Source organism: Aedes albopictus, chromosome 3 (assembly GCF_035046485.1).
Source record: "Aedes albopictus strain Foshan chromosome 3, AalbF5, whole genome shotgun sequence".
NCBI classification, from domain to species: domain Eukaryota; kingdom Metazoa; phylum Arthropoda; class Insecta; order Diptera; family Culicidae; genus Aedes; species Aedes albopictus.
In genome coordinates this window covers 373,004,426-373,026,057 of record NC_085138.1, presented here as the reverse complement: position 1 = coordinate 373,026,057, position 21,632 = coordinate 373,004,426, and the positions used below count along the sequence as shown (strand labels likewise).

The window sequence follows — 21,632 nt, the reverse complement described above, 5'->3', positions numbered from 1 at the left end:
AAAAACCTTGATTCATTCAACTTAAAGTGATAGAAGTTTCGTTGAAACAGACACGGGAATTGAAATCTGTGCACTACCGTAATGACATTTGTAGGGTTCTACTAGTATAACAAAAACGGATGCTCACAGCAGCTTATTCACGATAAGATTTAGCCGTATATCTCTTTCGAAGCACGCAGGTATCTATACTTCTCTCATTCTATATCTATAATTTTCTCATTCCGTATAAATGATTGATAACGATAATCTGACCAATAAGACGGAAACCACCAAACTGCGTGAAAGCTACCATTTCCGGCCACTCTTATCTACGACATCTTCTGTCAACGCAATTGACTACCGATAGAGTGACTCTATAGACCACCTCACGGCGAAATTCTATCTCTTTCGCTCTTTCAGAGAGTTTGAAAACAACAGGACCAGTACCTGTCAAATTTGACAGGTGTTGGTCCTGTTGTTTTCTAAATTTCCCGTAGGAGCGAAAGAGAGCAATTTCTTGATGACGTCACCGTGCAATGGAGTATAGATTCATATCGTTTAACCCTGAAAACAACTCATTGGATTTCAAATGTGAATTTCCGCCCTTTCGGAACAACTAATAAGAAACGATTCTATTACTTCGTTACCCCCTTGTTGGACCTGCATAGGTAGGAAAGGAGGTTGATTTTCTACTAATTTTCCATTCCGCGAATTTTGTCATTTTCTTTCTTGGCCTCGCTAACTTCGTCTAACAGATGCGCAAGCAGACCCTTGAGACCCTTAAGAGCAATAGCCGATACGATACGCGAAAGGAAGGAACACATATGTATGCTACCCCTACTGATTTGCTTGATTAAACATAAATGAATATCATAAACTTTGGTTTGAGTACAGAGCTGAGACGTCGTTACTGTTAGATGTGGGGGTTATTAACCCTCCATCAGTCGCATCAAAAAAAGTTACACGAGCGGTCGCGTCGTGTACTCAGTACACGGCATACGCTTTCAATTATGGTTTACATGCTTTACTAGATACAATGTTGGTGTCTTCAGCAAAAATGTCCAACTGGATAATGCGCGTCTGATAGTGGACATGTGGAACCGGTCAACACGATCTGGTCCTGTCCCGGGTGTCGGAATGGCCCTCGCGGGAACCTGTTTCGTGGACATTTCAGTTATGGCACCAAAACTAGGCATGCGACGGCTCTATTTTCATGATTTTTCATATCCATCATCTTAGTAACCATGAAAATGACCAGTGACCTCATTGGCTAACCCGTGGCCTCCGGAATGTGCCCTGGAGGAACCTGTTTCAAGGACATTTTGAACATGACACCAAAACTAGGCATGCGACGGCTCTATCGTCATGATTTTTCATATCCATCATCTTAGTAACCATGAAAATGACCAGTGACCTCATTGGCTAACCCGTGGCCACCGGAATGTGCCCTGGAGGAACCTGTTTCGAGGACATTTTGAACATGACACCAAAACTAGGCATGCGACGGCTCTATCGTCTCGATTTTTCATAACCATCATCTTAGTAACCATGAAAATGACCAGTGACCTCCCTGGCTAACCCGTAGCCACCGGAATGTGCCCTGGAGGAACCTGTTTCAAGGACATTTTGAACATGACACCAAAACTAGGCATGCGACGGCTCTATCGTCATGATTTTTCATATCCATCATCTTAGTAACCATGAAAATGACCAGTGACCTCATTGGCTAACCCGTGGCCACCGGAATGTGCCCTGGAGGAACCTGTTTCGAGGACATTTTGAACATGACACCAAAACTAGGCATGCGACGGCTCTATCGTCTCGATTTTTCATAACCATCATCTTAGTAACCATGAAAATGACCAGTGACCTCCCTGGCTAACCCGTAGCCACCGGAATGTGCCCTGGAGGAACCTGTTTCAAGGACATTTTGAACATGACACCAAAACTAGGCATGCGACGGCTCTATCGTCATGATTTTTCATATCCATCATCTTAGTAACCATGAAAATGACCAGTGACCTCATTGGCTAACCCGTGGCCACCGGAATGTGCCCTGGAGGAACCTGTTTCGAGGACATTTTGACCATGACTCCAAAACTAGGCATGCGACGGCTCTATCTTCATGATTTTTCATATCCATCATCTTAGTAACCATGAAAATGACCAGTGACCTCACTGGCTAACCCGTAGCCACCGGAATGTGCCCTGGAGGAACCTGTTTCGAGGACATTTTGACCATGACACCAAAACTAGGCATGCGACGGCTCTATCTTCATGATTTTTCATATCCATCATCTTAGTAACCATGAAAATGACCAGTGACCTCCCTTGCTAACCCGTGGCCTCCGGAATGTGCCCTGGAGGAACCTGTTTCGAGGATATTTTGACCAAGACACCAAAACTAGGCATGCGACGGCTCTATCTGCATGATTTATTATATCTATCATCTTAGTAACCATGAAAATGACCAGTGACCTCCCTTGCTAACCCGTGGCCTCCGGAATGTGCCCTGGAGGAACCTGTTTCGAGGACATTTTGACCATGACACCAAAACTAGGCTTGCGACGGCTCTATCGTCATGATTTTGCATATCCATCATCTTAGTAACCATGAAAATGACCAGTGACCTCCCTTGCTAACCCGTGGCCTCCGGAATGTGCCCTGGAGGAACCTGTTTCGAGGACATTTTGACCAAGACACCAAAACTAGGCATGCGACGGTTCTATCTTCATGATTTTTCATATCCATCATCTTAGTAACCATGAAAATGACCAGTGACCTCCCTGGCTAACCCGTGGCCACCGGAATGTGCCCTGGAGGAACCTGTTTCGAGGACATTTTGACCATGACACCAAAATTAGGCATGCGACGGCTCTATCGTCTCGATTTTTCATAACCATCATCTTAGTAACCATGAAAATGACCAGTGACCTCCCTGGCTAACCCGTAGCCACCGGAATGTGCCCTGGAGGAACCTGTTTCAAGGACATTTTGAACATGACACCAAAACTAGGCATGCGACGGCTCTATCGTCATGATTTTTCATATCCATCATCTTAGTAACCATGAAAATGACCAGTGACCTCATTGGCTAACCCGTGGCCACCGAAATGTGCCCTGGAGGAACCTGTTTCGAGGACATTTTGAACATGACACCAAAACTAGGCATGCGATGACTCTATCTTCATGATTTTTTCATATCCATCATCTTAGTAACCATGAAAATGACCAGTGACCTCCCTTGCTAACCCGTGGCCTCCGGAATGTGCCCTGGAGGAACCTGTTTCGAGGATATTTTGACCAAGACACCAAAACTAGGCATGCGACGGCTCTATCTGCATGATTTATTATATCTATCATCTTAGTAACCATGAAAATGAGCAGTGACCTCCCTTGCTAACCCGTGACCTCCGGAATGTGCCCTGGAGGAACCTGTTTCGAGGACATTTTGACCATGACACCAAAACTAGGCTTGCGACGGCTCTATCGTCATGATTTTGCATATCCATCATCTTAGTAACCATGAAAATGACCAGTGACCTCCCTTGCTAACCCGTGGCCTCCGGAATGTGCCCTGGAGGAACCTGTTTCGAGGACATTTTGACCAAGACACCAAAACTAGGCATGCGACGGTTCTATCTTCATGATTTTTCATATCCATCATCTTAGTAACCATGAAAATGACCAGTGACCTCCCTGGCTAACCCGTGACCACCGGAATGTGCCCTGGAGGAACCTGTTTCGAGGACATTTTGACCATGACACCAAAATTAGGCATGCGACGGCTCTATCTGCATGATTTATTATATCTATCATCTTAGTAACCATGAAAATGACCAGTGACCTCCCTTGCTAACCCGTGGCCTCCGGAATGTGCCCTGGAGGAACCTGTTTCGAGGACATTTTGACCATGACACCAAAACTAGGCTTGCGACGGCTCTATCGTCATGATTTTGCATATCCATCATCTTAGTAACCATGAAAATGACCAGTGACCTCCCTTGCTAACCCGTGGCCTCCGGAATGTGCCCTGGAGGAACCTGTTTCGAGGACATTTTGACCAAGACACCAAAACTAGGCATGCGACGGTTCTATCGTCATGATTTTTCATATCCATCATCTTAGTAACCATGAAAATGACCAGTGACCTCCCTGGCTAACCCGTGGCCACCGGAATGTGCCCTGGAGGAACCTGTTTCGAGGACATTTTGACCATGACACCAAAATTAGGCATGCGACGGCTCTATCGTCTCGATTTTTCATAACCATCATCTTAGTAACCATGAAAATGACCAGTGACCTCCCTGGCTAACCCGTAGCCACCGGAATGTGCCCTGGAGGAACCTGTTTCAAGGACATTTTGAACATGACACCAAAACTAGGCATGCGACGGCTCTATCGTCATGATTTTTCATATCCATCATCTTAGTAACCATGAAAATGACCAGTGACCTCATTGGCTAACCCGTGGCCACCGAAATGTGCCCTGGAGGAACCTGTTTCGAGGACATTTTGACCATGACACCAAAACTAGGCTTGCGACGGCTCTATCGTCATGATTTTGCATATCCATCATCTTAGTAACCATGAAAATGACCAGTGACCTCCCTTGCTAACCCGTGGCCTCCGGAATGTGCCCTGGAGGAACCTGTTTCGAGGACATTTTGACCAAGACACCAAAACTAGGCATGCGACGGTTCTATCTTCATGATTTTTCATATCCATCATCTTAGTAACCATGAAAATGACCAGTGACCTCCCTGGCTAACCCGTGGCCACCGGAATGTGCCCTGGAGGAACCTGTTTCGAGGACATTTTGACCATGACACCAAAATTAGGCATGCGACGGTTCTATCTTCATGATTTTTCATATCCATCATCTTAGTAACCATGAAAATGACCAGTGACCTCCCTGGCTAACCCGTGGCCACCGGAATGTGCCCTGGAGGAACCTGTTTCGAGGACATTTTGACCATGACACCAAAACTAGGCATGCGACGGCTCTATCTTCATGATTTTTCATATCCATCATCTTAGTAACCATGAAAATGACCAGTGACCTCCCTGGCTAACCCGTGGCCACCGGAATGTGCCCTGGAGGAACCTGTTTCAAGGACATTTTGAACATGACACCAAAACTAGGCATGCGACGGCTCTATCGTCATGATTTTTCATATCCATCATCTTAGTAACCATGAAAATGACCAGTGACCTCCTTGGCTAACCCGTGGCCACCGGAATGTGCCCTGGAGGAACCTGTTTCGAGGACATTTTGAACATGACACCAAAACTAGGCATGCGACGGCTCTATCTTCATGATTTTTCATATCCATCATCTTAGTAACCATGAAAATGACCAGTGACCTCCCTTGCCAACCCGTGGCCTCCGGAATGTGCCCTGGAGGAACCTGTTTCGAGGATATTTTGACCAAGACACCAAAACTAGGCATGCGACGGCTCTATCTGCATGATTTATTATATCTATCATCTTAGTAACCATGAAAATGACCAGTGACCTCCCTTGCCAACCCGTGGCCTCCGGAATGTGCCCTGGAGGAACCTGTTTCGAGGACATTTTGAACATGACACCAAAACTAGGCATGCGACGGCTCTATCTTCATGATTTTTCATATCCATCATCTTAGTAACCATGAAAATGACCAGTGACCTCCCTTGCTAACCCGTGCCCTCTGGAATGTGCCCTGGAGGAACCTGTTTCGAGGATATTTTGACCAAGACACCAAAACTAGGCATGCGACGGCTCTATCTGCATGATTTATTATATCTATCATCTTAGTAACCATGAAAATGACCAGTGACCTCCCTTGCTAACCCGTGGCCTCCGGAATGTGCCCTGGAGGAACCTGTTTCGAGGACATTTTGACCATGACACCAAAACTAGGCTTGCGACGGCTCTATCGTCATGATTTTGCATATCCATCATCTTAGTAACCATGAAAATGACCAGTGACCTCCCTTGCTAACCCGTGGCCTCCGGAATGTGCCCTGGAGGAACCTGTTTCGAGGACATTTTGACCAAGACACCAAAACTAGGCATGCGACGGTTCTATCGTCATGATTTTTCATATCCATCATCTTAGTAACCATGAAAATGACCAGTGACCTCCCTGGCTAACCCGTGGCCACCGGAATGTGCCCTGGAGGAACCTGTTTCGAGGACATTTTGACCATGACACCAAAATTAGGCATGCGACGGCTCCATCTTTATGATTTTTTTCATATCCATCATCTTAGTAACCATGAAAATGATCAGTGACCTCCCTGGCTAACCCGTGGCCACCGGAATGTGCCCTGGAGGAACCTGTTTCGAGGACATTTTGACCATGACATCAAAACTAGGCATGCGACGGCTCTATCTTCATGATTTTCCATATCTATCATCTAGGGTAAATCGCCAATTGTTACACACCTTAACAATTCGCCAATTGTTGCACACCTTATAAGAAAAGCATGGAATGTGCAACAATTAGCGAGGTTCCAAGGTGTACAATAACTCTGTATGAGGCGGTCATGCTTATAATTTCGCTTATAGCATGGTGAATCCGTTAATTTGATACATATTCGCCTCCCAAAAGCGTTTTTGTATTGTATTAAAATATGTCCAATCTAGTTTTGTAATTTTCGAAAAGAAAGAAATAAAAAATAGTTTTTCTTGCTTCACGGAGCCGAAATTTTTTGTTTTGTGAATTTGGTTATATTTGGTTATCAACTGATTTGTATACAGTCATACCTCGGTATAACGTAGCCTCGATATTACGTAACTCAGTATAACGTAACTTTTACCTCGATAACGTAACTTTTTTATGGTTCCAATGTTTTGCTATTTGAATAATAAACGTGATTCACGGAATAGTCTTTATGATATTACGCTCCTCAAGGAACCAAGTCTACTAACCAGTTTGACGATATACGAACACTTTCGCAGTTATATGACAGTTTTCGGTGTCAGTAATTTTGTTTAACTGCTAACTGCAACATGTTTACGTTTCACTTAACGAATGAAATTGAGTAACTGTAACGCCTGACAGATGTCATAAAGCCATCAATTGACGTAGAATGAACGTGAACTTCATGCGACTGTTCATAGGCCAGAGGAATTTATTCACAGCATCAGTTACTTCTGCATTTCGTTATATGAAGATCCTGCTTTTTCTCTTCGTTTAATTCATCCACATTCATTCAATTCCTCCAGCCTATTAGGGCAAACATGGCACATCATTTTGACGTTTGGCGGTGCGATTACTCCAAATTTGTTGAACTTACCGGACTTACAGGTTAAAAGCATTGCAGTTAAACCGTTTGCACTGACCGAACGTCTACTGTACTTATTCTTGACATATCATTCTTACTGAAACATAGCCTTCCAACTCCAAAAGACATGACAGTAGACAGCAGTGGAAGCAAATTCGGTTTCATGCTATACTGCGAGTTATAACGCCGGGGCAAGTCCGCCTAGTCTTAGAAGAACCCTGCAGAAAATCGCTCTAGAAATTCTCTGATAAATCCCTAGAAAAAAATTTCTTGATAAATTTATGGCGAAATTTTGTGATATATCCCACGGATGAATTATTTCGGTGGAAATACTTCAAAAGTATTCTATTCTTCCTAAAGGAATTCATGGAATAATCACATGAAAAATTTATGTAGAAATGCCACGTGAAGTACCAGAGGGAATTTCTGGAGGGATTGAAAGCAAATTTCTAGAGGAATCACAGCGAAAATCTATGAAAAAGGGGAAATTCCTGAAGGAATCATTAAAAGAAATGCTTTGAAAGAAAATGAGGCATCCCTCTAACCAATGGCTGAAAGTCTCTTTAATAAAGACAAATCAATCAATGAGGCATCCCTGGAGTAATTCAACAGGGTTTTCTGTAACCAGCAATCTTTGAATGGGTCTCTGAAGAAATTCCTTGTGGTTTTTGCCGATATCCTGAGTTTTCGGAAGAATTACAGGTGAAATCCCTGAAAAAAAATTAGAAAAGATTCAAAATGTGCAGAATAAGTACCAGTAGGAATTACTGGGTGAATCTCAGCAAATACTTATTGAGCAGGAAGGTATTAGAGCATTGCAGATACGACTGGGAGAATCCCAGTAGAAATTTTAAAGGGAATGGCAGGATGAATCCTTGCAAAAATCTCTGGAATCCCATGGGGAACCCTAGAGAAGCCACAGGGGAAATTCCTGGAGGAATCATATCGAGAACTTTTGGAGTAATAGGACAGATCGGTGAAGTACTAGATTTGTAGTAATGAGCTGAATTTTTGTATGGTGAGAAGTTCAATTCTCCGTTTCTGCAATGAAATGGTTCAAAAAGCGAGGGTACTATTATTCCTTACCTAATTTGATGCTGTTTGAGCAAAAATTTGGGCAACAGTGTTGTTGTTTTCTCCATTTCCTGCAACATAAATAATATAGTTATCCATAGTTTTGCTCAAACAGCATCAAATTAGGCAAGGAATAATTATACTGCACGCTTTTTGCACCATTTCATTGCAGAAACGAAGAATTGGCCTTCTCACCATACACAAATTCAGCTCATTACTACAATTCTAGTACTTTACCAATTGTGTCCTATTTCAAAGCCCTTTTTAACGGAATTCTAGCAGATTAAAGCCAGGAATAAATGGAGGAGTTTGAATCCTTGAAAAAAAAAATTTCAGGATAAATCACAGAAGGTATTTCATTAAGAAATTCCTGGATGAATTCCCGAGTGGGCACATTCCGGTGGCCACGGGTTAGTCAGGGAGGTCTCTGGTCATTTTCATGGTTACTAAGATGATGGATATGAAAAATCATGAAGATAGAGCCGTCGCATGCCTAGTTTTGGTTTCATGGTCAAAATGCCCTCGAAACAGGTGTCCTCCAAGGCACATTCCGGTGGCCACGGGTTGGCCAGGGAGGTCACTGGTCATTTTCATGGTTACTAAAATAATAGATATGGAAAATCATGAAGATAGAGCCGTCGCAAGCCTAGTTTTGGTGTCATGGTCAAAATTTCATCGACACAGGTTCCTCCAGGGCACATTCCGGTGGCTACGGGTTAGCCAGGGAGGTCACTGGTCATGTTCAAGGTTACTAAGATGATGGTTATGAAAAATCATGACGATAGAGCCGTCGCGTGCCTAGTTTTGGTGTCATGGTGAAAATGTCCTCGACACAGGTTCCTCCAGGGCACATTCCGGTGGCTACGGGTTAGCCAGGGAGGTCACTGGTCATGTTCAAGGTTACTAAGATGATGGTTATGAAAAATCATGAAGATAGAGCCGTCGCGTGCCTAGTTTTGGTGTCATGGACAAAATGTCCTCGAAACAGGTTCCTCCAGGGCACATTCCGGTGGCCACGGGTTAGTCAGGAAGGTCACTGGTCATTTTCATGATTACTAAAATGATGGATATGGAAAATCATGAAGATAGAGCCGTCACAAGCCTAGTTTTGGTGTCATGGTCAAAATGTCCTCGAAACAGGTTCCTTCAGGGCACATTCCGGTGGCCACGGGTTAGCCAGGGAGGTCACTGGTCATTTTCATAGTTATTAAGATAATGGTTATGAAAAATCATGTGGATAGAGCCGTCGCATGCCTAGTTTTGGTGCCATAACTGAAATGTCCACGAAACAGGTTCCCGCGAGGGCCATTCCGACACCCGGGACAGGACCAGATCGTGTTGACCGGTTCCACATGTCCACTATCAGACACGCATTATCCAGTTGGACATTTTTGCTGAAGACACCAACATTGTATCTAGTAAAGCATATAAACCATAATTGAAAGCGTATGCCGTGTACTGAGTACACGACGCGACCGTTCACAAAAAAGTTACACCAGCGGTCGCGCCGGTGTACTGAGTACACATTCAAAATGTGAGGTTAGAATTACATATTTTTCGAGTACTTTCCGTGCATTTTTTCATTTTTTTTTTCTGCCTTACTAACAAGAAGAAGAGTGGATCTTGGAATAGGACCAACACCCGGTTCAATTTGGTGCGAATTTCGATTATTTTTTTGCATTTTTCTGAGATGCGTGTACTCAGTACACGCAAGCGACTGATGGTGGGTTAAGTTAGACTTGAACGCGAAACGAGAAAAAATGTATGCTCAAGAGAACATGTGAATACCTACATGTGCTGTAATCACATGGAACCTCTAGAGTAATTCCCGAAAAAATCCCTAGGAAAATTCTTGAAGGAATCCCTGGAATCACTGCAAATGCTAAAGAAATCTCAGCCAGAATTCCCATGGAAATTGTAGTAGGCTTCCTGAAGGAATTCCAGCAGTAATTAGTGGGTGTATTCCAAGAGGAATAATTCTAAGACAAAACCTTGAGGAAATCTCTGACGGAATCACAGCAGGAATTTCTGGAACGCCTTCAAGAGGACACCCTTGAGGAATCTCAAAAGGAAATCCTGAAGGAATCCTTTGAAGAATTTTCGGAGGAATCCCTGCAGGCATCCAAGACAATTGCTGGAGAAATCTTTTGAAAAAACGTTTTTGGAATCGTTCCCGGAATGCCTGATGGGCTCCTGCTAGAAATTTTTTTTGGGATTCTTCCATGGATTTCTCCAAAGATTCCTCCAGAAATTGATACGATGATTTAAGGATTTCGGCTTGAATTCCTCTATGAATTCATCTCGGATTAACTGGCAAAATTCTTGCTGGATTTCCTTTTGGAACTTCTACGAGGATTTCTTCAAGCATTCTTGCTGGGATATCTCAAGCATTTTCAGATGGTATTTCTGCAGTTATTGCTTCTAGGAGTACTCCAGGAATTTCTTGAATATTTCCAGAAGGAATTGTTTGTGGAATGCCAGGAATACTTCTCAACAGCATTCAAGGAGCAATTTCAACAGAAATTCTCAAAAAATTGAAATTTTCCAGTAAGAATATGAAGACGAATTCTTGAAAGAATCCCAAGAGGAACTACTGAACTTGTAATTAGAAGGCACAGAATGTAACTAATTAACAAATTGGGCGATGAGTGTGTTGAAAAATTGCATTCTGAAGGGATTTGAACCCACTATTCCGTATTTGCTAAACCGGCGCTTTCACAAACTAAGCCATAGAACAGATATCGATTATGCACAATAGAAAGCCAAACTAACTCCGAGCCCACACCCCATTCTGGAGGAATCCATGGAGAAGTTACAGCAAGAATAGCTTGATGTATTCTTGAGAATGATGTATAGCTTGAGAATAATTGGAGGATCTCAGCAAGAATTTTTAGAGGTACTTCCGGGGGATTTCTGGGGTAAATTTCAAAGGGAATGGTTGAAGAAACCTTTGGGAAAAATCTGTGGAGGAGCTACACGAGAAATTCCAGGAGAAAACCTAGCAGGCATCCTTCTAAAATTCCTCTAGAATTACAAGAAGGGAGTTCTCCTGACATTCAGTAGGGATCGCTCAAGGAGATCCTTCAGGGATCACTCCGGTAGTTTCATCAAGGGTTCCTGCAGGAATTCCTTCTAGCATCCCTCCTGGAATTTATTCAAGAATCCATTCTGAAATTCCTTCGGGGGTTCCCCTTAGAGTAACTTCGGGATGCCTCATGGAATATTTCAAAGATTCTTTCAGGAGTTCTTTCAAGGATTGCTCCAGCAGTTCCTTCGGTAATCTCACCACGAGTTCGTTCAGGGATCTCCCTAATAGCTTCATGAGGGATGCCTCCAGGTGTTTATTAGGAACTCCTTCAGAAGTTCCCTAAATTATTTCAACAGTAGTTCAATCAGGTATCCTTCCAGAAGTCCCTGCAGAGATTTTTTTCAGGAGGATCCATAAATGCCTCCTGGAGATCCATCAAGAATTTCGTAAAAAGTTTCTTTAAAAAATCCTGCAGGAGGTCTTTAGAAATTAGTTAAGGAACTTCTGCAGGGATGGATTCTGAAGTTCCTTTATAAATTCCTACAGGAGTTCATACATAAATTAGTCCAGGAGTTCCATCAGTGATTCCTCCAGGAGTTTCAGGGTTTCTTGCAGATGTTTCTTCAGAGATTCCTCCTGAATTTCTTCAGGAATTCCTACGGAAGTTCCTTCAGAAATCTCTCCAGGAGTTCCTTCAGGAAATTTTACATGAGGATCTAAGGATTCCTTCAGAAGAATTCAGATATTCCCCCAGAAGTTTATTCAGAGATTCCTATGTAAGAGTTTCCTCTAAGATTACTTCAGGTATCCTCAGGGGATTCCTCGTGAAGTTCCTTTAGGGACTCTTCCAGGAGTTCTACCATGGATCGCTCCTGGGGTTCTTTCAGATTGTAGATTGAGATTGATATTTTTCCAAGAGGACTCATGAATGCCTCTAGGAGTTACATCAGAGATTTCTCCAGATGCTCATTCAGTAATTTCTACAGGAGTTCCTTCAATAATTTCCTTAGGATTATAATCTGGCATATCTCCTGGATATTCTTGAGGAATCGTTCGTCCTTCTGGAATTTCTATGAGGATTTCTCCTAGAGTTCCTTCGGGGATTTCCCCTGGGATTCCTTCGGAGATTTCTCCTGAACTTCCTATGGGGTTTCCTCTTGGAAGTCCTTCGGAGTTTCCTCTTAAAAATCCGTCAATTATTCCGCTTGGAAATTCTTTGGAGATTCCTCCCAGAATTCCTTCAGAGGTTCCCCTGGGATTCCTGCAGAGATTTCTCCTGTAATTTCTTCGGGGATTTCTCCTTAAATTCCTCCTGGGATTCCATCGTGTATTCTTCCTGGAATCCCTTCGGGGGTTCCTCGTGGAATTCCTTCGGAGATTCCTCCTAGACTTTCTTCAGGGATTCCTCCCGGAGTTCCTTCGGGGATTCCTGCTGGATTTCCTTCAAGAATTGCTGCTGAAATTTCTTCGGGGATTCCTTCTGAAACTTTTACTCCTAGATTGTCTTCGGAGTTTCCTCTTGTAAGTCCTTCCGTGATTCCCCATCGAATTTCTACGGAGATTCCTCCTGGAATTCCTCCGGGGTTTCTTCATGGAATTCATCCGGGAATTTCTCATGGAATTCCTCCGGGGATTCCACCTAGGATTCCTTCGAGGTTTTCACTGGAATTCCTTGGGTAATTTCTTCTGAAATTCTATCGGGATTCCTCTTGGAATTCCCTCTGGGATTCCTCCTAGAATTCCCTCAGGAATTTCTCTTGAAATTCTTCAAAGATACCCTCTTGGGGTTTCCTTCTTGAATTTATTCGGTGATTTCTGCTAGAATTCCTTCGGAAAATCTTCCAAGAATTCGGGGATTCTTCCTAGAGTTCCTTCGGGAATTTCTTCGAGGATTTCTCGCGGAATTTTTCCGGCAATTTTTCTCTCAGTGATTTCTCCTGGAATTTCTCTAGAAATTCCTCTATTATATTTTTCGTTGATTCCTCTTAAAAATCTTGTTGGAGACACCCTAACATGTTTCCCATAGTTGGTGCTTACGGTCCTCGCTACCAACTGGAATCTGCGTTCACGAATATTCTAAAACTATTGTATAAGAATTCCTTTGTAAAAACTAATAATCGCGAAGCAGTTGGCCTTTTGCCATAAGAACGTTACTCTGTAACTAGCGAGCCATGTGAACGGTTGTGTAGAAGAAGTTTTAAGTTAGACTTAATAAATGTAGTTTGTAGTTTTGTGTATTTTGAATAAAGTTTATTCCGGAGTATGGTGAATGGTTTGTGAATAGAAAACGAGTGTATTTTGTGCCACACCGAACCACCCGAGTTGGCAGTGAATCATATCCAACGGAATCCCAATCCCAAGGCGGCCCAATAATTGGATCCCAGGCATTCCAGGATCGACCAACCAGGACAATTTCCGGTACTGATTCCCAAGCTATCGATCAGTTGGTCCTTCGAGCCGGATTCGTTGGTCGAAGGCACCGAAAAGGAGGAAACCAATTCGCCATTCCAATTCCCCAATTGATTCACTGCCCAACCACTGGAGAGCGCCATTTTGGATATTGGCGTCGGAGCACGTCACCTCCCATCATCCGATCACCGAAATCAACGTAGTACACTTACCCAAGGCATATTTTTCATGGAAAATCGGTGAGTGCAATTCCAAGGCTTTAAATCCAAAAAACCAGTACTGCTCGTGGTCTTTGTGTGACACAGGTTATCTTCGACGTCATCATTGTCCTTCGTCATCCCATTCATCGTCACACCGAGACACATCACTACACTTGGCAACCATCTTCCATCAACCAACCCTACCGGTGATTACGTACCCAAATAAACAACCGTTCAACTCTGCTTACCTTGGAAGGAAGGCTAGCAGCTTGAGAAAACGCCGTATCTATCCAGAAGCATACTACTCGTTCGTCCGGCCTAATCGTTGCGAGGCGACCACTGGCTCTGCTGTTGTTCGAGGATCATCTCTAGTTAAAAATACAAGGCTCATATCCAAGAGCCAGCAGGTAATTAACGCTCCAACGATATCACTCCCCAAACTGTGCTACTTTGGTCTCATTTTTGAGGTACACTGCATTGATCGTCCGGCCTAATCGTTGCGAAGCGACCGCCCGCTCTGCTGTTGTTCGAGGAGCATCTATAATTGAAATACAAGGCTCAATTCCAAGAGCCAACAGGTAATTGGCGCTCCAACGTTATCACTGTCCCAAATTGTGCTACTTTGGTCTCACTTTTCGAGGTACACAACATGCCCAGCAAATCGAAAACGTCGCTGAAGGTACTGCAGTCGCGGCTACGAGGTCTCCAAACATCGTTCGACAATATGTGCAAATTTATGGATGACTACACCGAAGATACGAAGCTAACCGAGGTTAAAGTGCGACTGGAGAAACTGGACATACTCTGGGACAGGATCAACCAGAGTACCGAAGAGATAGAGGCCCACGAAGATTCGACAGCCGAGGAAGAATCTTTCGTTAAGGATCGGGTAGACTTCGAGAATCGATTTTATCAACTAAAATCGTTTCTCTTGGACACAATCAGGGAGAATTCCGACGAAACTGTGCTCAATCCAATTGCTCGCTCTCACGATAACACTCATCCCGCACCCAACCCCCACGTTAGGCTACCCCAAATAACACTCCCAAAATTCAGTGGCAAAATTGATGAATGGCAGACATTTCGAGATTTATACACTTCTCTGATACACTGGCAACCTGACCTACCAGATATCGAAAAATTTCATTACCTCCGTAGTCAGCTAGAAGGTGAGGCGTTAGCTGTTATCGATTCGCTCCCACTCACCAGGGCGAACTATAATGTTGCTTGGGATCTGATCTGCACTCGCTATTCCAATTCCAAAATCCTTCGTAAACGTCAGGTTCAAGCGCTGTTCGAACTACCGGTGGTCAAGAAGGAATCGGCAACAGAACTACACACCCTTTTGGAATCCTATGAGAAGATCGTGAAGTCGTTGGATCAGGCAACCCCCCAGGCGACGGAGTTCAAGGATCTGTTACTGCTGCATCTACTAAGCTCTCGACTCGATGGTGCAACAAGAAGGAGCTGGGAGGAACATTCTTCTACCAAGGACGTCGATACGGTAAGGGACCTAACCAATTTTCTGCAGCGGCGAATTCAGATCCTGGAGGCACTTCCCACTCGACCGGTTGAGCAGAGAATAGAAGCTGGTTCGTCGAAATTTCCAAGGAAACCCAATGTGGTGAAGGTCTGCAATACCACTCTCCAACCATCGGCTCCACTCAAATGTGTCGCTTGTTCGGATAGTCATTTGCTCTACCAGTGCTCGCAATTTCTAAAACTACCTGTTTCCGAGAGGGACGGACTACTGCGTTCGCACTCGTTGTGCCGAAACTGCTTTCGGCGTGGTCATCAGGCTCGGGATTGTCACTCGAAGTTCACTTGTAGGCAATGCAAGGGCAAGCACCATACACTTGTTTGCTTCAAGGGGAAGGTTGAAGAGAGAAGGTCAAACCACACCGGCGAATCTGGTCCGACCACTACCGCAGCACAACCAACCGAAGAGGTAACCAACACCAAAGTGGTTAACGTGGCAACCACTAACGTAGTATCTTGCAATTCTGCGTCAGGATCGTCGACGGGTGTTTTATTGCTTACGGCGATGGTTCTTTTGGAGGATGATAGAGGTCAAACCGTGCGTGCGCGGGCACTTTTGGATAGCGCAGCGGAATGCAACCTTATCACCAAACGTATGAGGAAACAGCTGGTAGTCAAGGAGGATTCCAGCATGGTCGAAGTTGTAGGCATTCATGGTACATCTAACAAGGTTCATGGCAAGGTCACGGTGACTGTTCGGTCTTGTATTTCCAATTTCGCCCAGGGTATGGAATTTTATGTGTTGCCCAAACTTTCTGCTCAACCAGGAATAGCGTCCGTTGACCCCAACAATTGGAACCTACCAGCTGGCATTGAATTAGCGGACCCACACTTTCTCAAGTCTGAACCGATCGATCTGGTGATAGGAGCAGAGTTCTTTTTCGATGTGTTCGTTACCGGTCGGCGCATGAGTCTGGGTGAACATTTGCCTCTTTTAGTCGATTCTGTTTTCGGATGGATAGCTACAGGCCGATACCCAATAGATGGTCCAATTACCTCTGTGTTATGCGATGTAGCAACTTCGAGTCGACTAGAAAAGATGATTGAGAAGTTTTGGGAGTATGAGGAGGTTGGTTTGGGGAACAACATGTCACCGGATGAAGCCAAATGTGAGGAGTATTTCCAACGGACAACCCAAAGACAAGCTTCAGGAAGGTATATGGTATCGCTACCAGGAAATGAAGAAATGATGCGCAACCTAGGAGATTCTAAGGCGACCGCCGAAAGGAGGTTTCTTCAAATCGAACGACGATTGAACCGAGAACCATCGTTACGGGAACAGTATGTGTCCTTCATGGAGGAATACGAGACACTAGGGCATATGTCACGAGTCACCCACGACGAGGAAGGAGTAAATCGGTGCTACCTCCCACATCACCCAGTCGTTAAGGAAGGAAGCACTACTACACGAGTGAGAGTGGTGTTTGATGCTTCTGCTAGAACATCCACTGGGCTCTCACTAAACGATTGCTTGCAGTCGGGCCCAGTCATCCAAAGAGATTTACGGTCGATTATTCTCCGGAGCCGTTTCCGCCCAATTATGCTGGTAGCCGACATTGAAAAAATGTTTCGGCAGGTAGATGTTTGCCAAGCAGACAGACGGCTTCAATCTATCCTTTGGCGTTCGTCACCCGATCAACCTTTAACAACATACGAACTGGAAACAGTGACATATGGTACCAAACCCGCCCCATTTCTTGCGACGAGAACCCTAGTACAGCTTGCGACCGACGAGGCCGAGCGATTCCCACTGGCATCGGTAGCTGTCAAAAACGACTTTTATATGGATGATGCTATAACCGGGGCGAATTATCCTGCGACCGCTAAGGAACTACGGATTCAATTGGTGGAAATGCTCGACAGCGGTGGATTCAAGCTCCGAAAGTTCGCGTCCAACTGTGCAACGGTTTTGGAAGGCATACCCAGCGAAGACCTTTCAATCCAAGCGGCGGATGGAATCTACTTGGACCCGGATCCCATGGTTAAAACGTTAGGACTCATCTGGATTCCTCCAACGGATGTTTTCCGCTTCAATTTCAAGGCCCCACCCCTCTCAGATACCCCACTCACAAAACAGAAAATTTTCTCGATCATTGCTACTTTGTTTGATCCTCTTGGATTTGTAGGACCAGTGATTACTCAAGCCAAAATCATTATGCAACTTTCGTGGCAGCTGTTGGACGACAAAGGGCAAAGGCTTGCTTGGGATTCACCTTTACCACAAAAGGTCGAGCAAGAATTCAGAAAATTTTACGAACACATTCCCCTACTCAACGATTTGCGTATCGAACGATTGGTAATAATTCCTCTAGCTGTGCGAACCCAATTGCACATATTTTCGGATGCTTCGGAAAAGGCCCTCGGAGCGTGTGTGTACGTCAGAACAGAAGATTCTTCGGGACGAATCAAGGTGGCCCTATTATTGTCAAAATCTAGGATAGCACCGCTCAAAACACAAACCATCCCAAGGCTGGAATTACGTGCTGCAACATTGGCTGCCGAAATGTTTTCCCAGGTCACAGAGGCGATCGATACTGCTTTCGATGTTTTCTTCTGGACGGATTCAGAAATAGTTCTTCGTTGGTGCGCTGCAACCCCATCGACTTGGACGACTTTTGTTGCGAATCGTGTCGCCAAGATACAACGACTGACTGAAAATTGCTGCTGGAGTCATGTGCCTGGAGAGAAGAACCCTGCGGATCTCATTTCTCGTGGGATCCCACCAGAAGAAATATTGGACAAACGTCTGTGGTGGGACGTTGAGTGGCTGCACACAACCATGGAGCATTGGCCGAAGCAAAAGGAGTTCTCGGCGACCGGATTAGCGGAGGAAAGACGGCAGGTGGTGTTATCATCAACAGCATCGAATCCAAGTTTCATCGAAGAACACATAGCACGATTCTCGACCTACACTACTATGATTCGTCAAACTGCTTGGTGTCGTCGATACCTACGCAACCTACGAGAGGAGGCAGGCAAACGCAAGGTCGGACCGTTGACCGTAGAGGAGCTGCTACAAGCCGAATCGAAAATTATACAGCGGGTACAACAGGAGGTCTTCGGCAGAGAGCTAAAAGCCATTAGCAAAGGAGAGAGTGTAGCACGTCAATCGCCCCTTCGCTGGTATTGCCCATTTGTCGCGCCTGATGGTCTGTTGCGGGTAGGGGGAAGACTTGGGAAGTCGGGAGAGTGTGAGGATGCGAAGCACCCAATTGTGCTACCTGCTCGTCATAGCCTAACAAAACTAATAATTCGGCATTATCATTTGAAACTGTTGCACGCTGGACCGCAACTCATATTGAGCACAGTTCGGCTTCGATTTTGGCCTCTTGGGGGACGTAATGTAGCGAGACAGGTCTGCCACGAATGTATGCGTTGCTATCGGACGAAGCCAGCAACTATTCGTCAATTTATGGCCGAACTACCTACACCGAGAGTGGTTCCAGCAAAACCATTTTCGACGACAGGGGTCGATTACTTCGGCCCGATCTACGTGCGACCTGGATACCGAAGAGCTGCAGTGAAGGCGTATGTGGCAGTATTTGTATGCTTCTCCACGAAGGCGGTACACCTGGAGTTAGCCACCGATCTTTCGACGCCCTGCTTCATCCAAGCATTGCGTCGATTTATTTCACGTCGCGGAAAGTGTGCCCAATTGTTCTCCGACAACGGCACAAATTTTGTTGGAGCTAGGAACGCCATGGAGAAACTCCTACAAAACCTACGGTCCAAGGAGCACAACGAAACAGTAGCGAAGTGGTGTACAGATGAAGGAATGCAGTGGAGTTTTATACCGCCCGGCGCCCCCCACTTCGGTGGTTTGTGGGAGAGTGCCGTACGATCGACGAAGGTGCACCTACTGAAGGTACTAGGTGACACAGCGGTTTCGTATGAGGATATGACGACCCTCCTAGCCCAGGTGGAGTGTTGTTTAAACTCAAGGCCCTTAACACCCCTTTCTGATGACCCGGAGGACTTGGAGGCCTTGACCTCAGGGCATTTTTTGGTCACCACATCACTGCAAGCGTTACCGGAAAAGGATTTGACCAGCATATCACCAGGGAGACTACGACACCGAGAGCTGATTCAACAGTGTCTGCAATTTTATTGGAAGCGTTGGCGGTCCGAGTATTTGACCCAACTGCAGGCACGGACCAAATGGTGGCAACCGCCACAGGAAATCAAGACCGGGAGTCTGGTGGTAATCCGAGATGATAATCAGCCACCAACACGCTGGAGAATGGCCCGTATTCATGCTGTACATCCGGGGGACGACAACGTTGTGAGAGTTGTCACACTCAAAACGGCCGATGGCTTCATCAAGAGACCTGTCACCAAAATTTGTATCCTGCCGGTGGCCAATTCAGGGGAAACAGAAGCAGCAGATCCGAAGGAAAGTTCTGAAACTCCGGCTGTTTCAGGGGAGGGGAGGATGTTGGAGACACCCTAACATGTTTCCCATAGTTGGTGCTTACGGTCCTCGCTACCAACTGGAATCTGCGTTCACGAATATTCTAAAACTATTGTATAAGAATTCCTTTGTAAAAACTAATAATCGCGAAGCAGTTGGCCTTTTGCCATAAGAACGTTACTCTGTAACTAGCGAGCCATGTGAACGGTTGTGTAGAAGAAGTTTTAAGTTAGACTTAATAAATGTAGTTTGTAGTTTTGTGTATTTTAAATAAAGTTTATTCCGGAGTATGGTGAATGGTTTGTGAATAGAAAACGAGTGTATTTTGTGCCACACCGAACCACCCGAGTTGGCAGTGAATCATATCCAACGGAATCCCAATCCCAAGGCGGCCCAATAATTGGATCCCAGGCATTCCAGGATCGACCAACCAGGACAATTTCCGGTACTGATTCCCAAGCTATCGATCAAATCTTTTGGGGATTCTTTTTAGAATTCACTTGGAAACTCTCACTAGAATTCTTTCCTAGTGGGGTTCTGTACTCAATAAATGATTTCAGGGAAGAATCTCAGAATGAATTCCAGGAGGAACCTTAAAAGAAACTCCTGGAGGAAGCCATGAACAAAATTCTGGACTAATATCTGCAAGAGCTGCAGTATGAAACCCTAAAGGAACTTCTGCAGAAATCTCTGGTGGTTCAAGAATCTGGCTTAGAGAGATCCCTGCAGAAACTTCTGAAGAAATCCATGATTAAAATTTTCGACGAAAATTCTTAGTATTAAAAAAAATACGTGCGATCATATTTATTATTAAATTTGATAGCTTTCGAATGTTCTAAGATCAAAAAAACGATCAAATCTGACTATACATGTCAATGGTTGCTACTCCGTGATTGATCTGAGCTGGTACCAATTGCACTGAGATCCAAATGAATAAGGGCTGGGACACTCCACTTATTCTCAAAGTGCAATTTTAGCAGCTCATGCATTTTGGATCAATAACGGCGCCGGCCACGTTTTTATAGTCAGTTGGGAAGGGAAAGGAATGTTAGAGTGTGCTGGTTGTTGCTACTAAAGACCGAGATCACCTCTGCATCCCCACAACCAGCACGGACTGGGGTATTTGTTAGACGGAAAGGATGGGAGATCTGGGAGTCACCGTTGGGTCGGTGATGCGATCCATGGATAGGGGTTATTTATAGTGTTCGTAAGGTGATAGATTGTGTGGTGAATAAGGTGAATAAGGTCAAGCGGCACAGCACGCTTCGGTTGCATAACTTGTAGGCGTTATATACACTGTGCTGTGAGTGGAAGTTGGAAGGAAGGGAAACGACTTTGTTTTCCAATTCGTTTCTGGTTCTAGCGATGGCTATGATCATATGAATATACATGAGTTGTATACGTAGAGAAGAGAAAGAGAGAGGAAGTGGATAGAAAGATACAAAGTAGGATGAAAGGGACGGGCCAGGGATTGAACCCAGGACCTTCTGCATATGAATCAGAAGCGGTAGCCACTAGACCACCAAGCCCGTCTAGCTTTCGAATGTTCTAAGAAATCAAAACAAAAAGTGTAGCTAAATCGATATTTTATTGCCTTCATTTGCGATTGGAGTAATGCAACATGCACTACACTAAGGATATGGGTAATGCCACAATAGGTCTAATCACTTGTCGCAGTGACGGATCCGAACAGGAATAAAAAAGGTATTGTTTCAAA

The 21,632-nt window shown here is 44.7% G+C and overlaps 2 protein-coding genes across 3 annotated transcripts in view; both read left to right on the top strand.

Moving 5' to 3' along the window:
• The window catches only part of LOC109432273 (xaa-Pro dipeptidase), a 757,159-nt gene that overhangs the window by 169,781 nt on the left and 565,746 nt on the right, over positions 1–21,632 (top strand). The gene's annotated exons all lie outside the window — the stretch shown is intronic.
• LOC134290934 (uncharacterized) lies at positions 18,284–19,954 on the top strand. The gene has a single exon (XM_062858167.1). It carries the CDS (start codon positions 18,284–18,286, stop codon positions 19,952–19,954), a length of 1,671 nt encoding a protein of 556 aa, XP_062714151.1.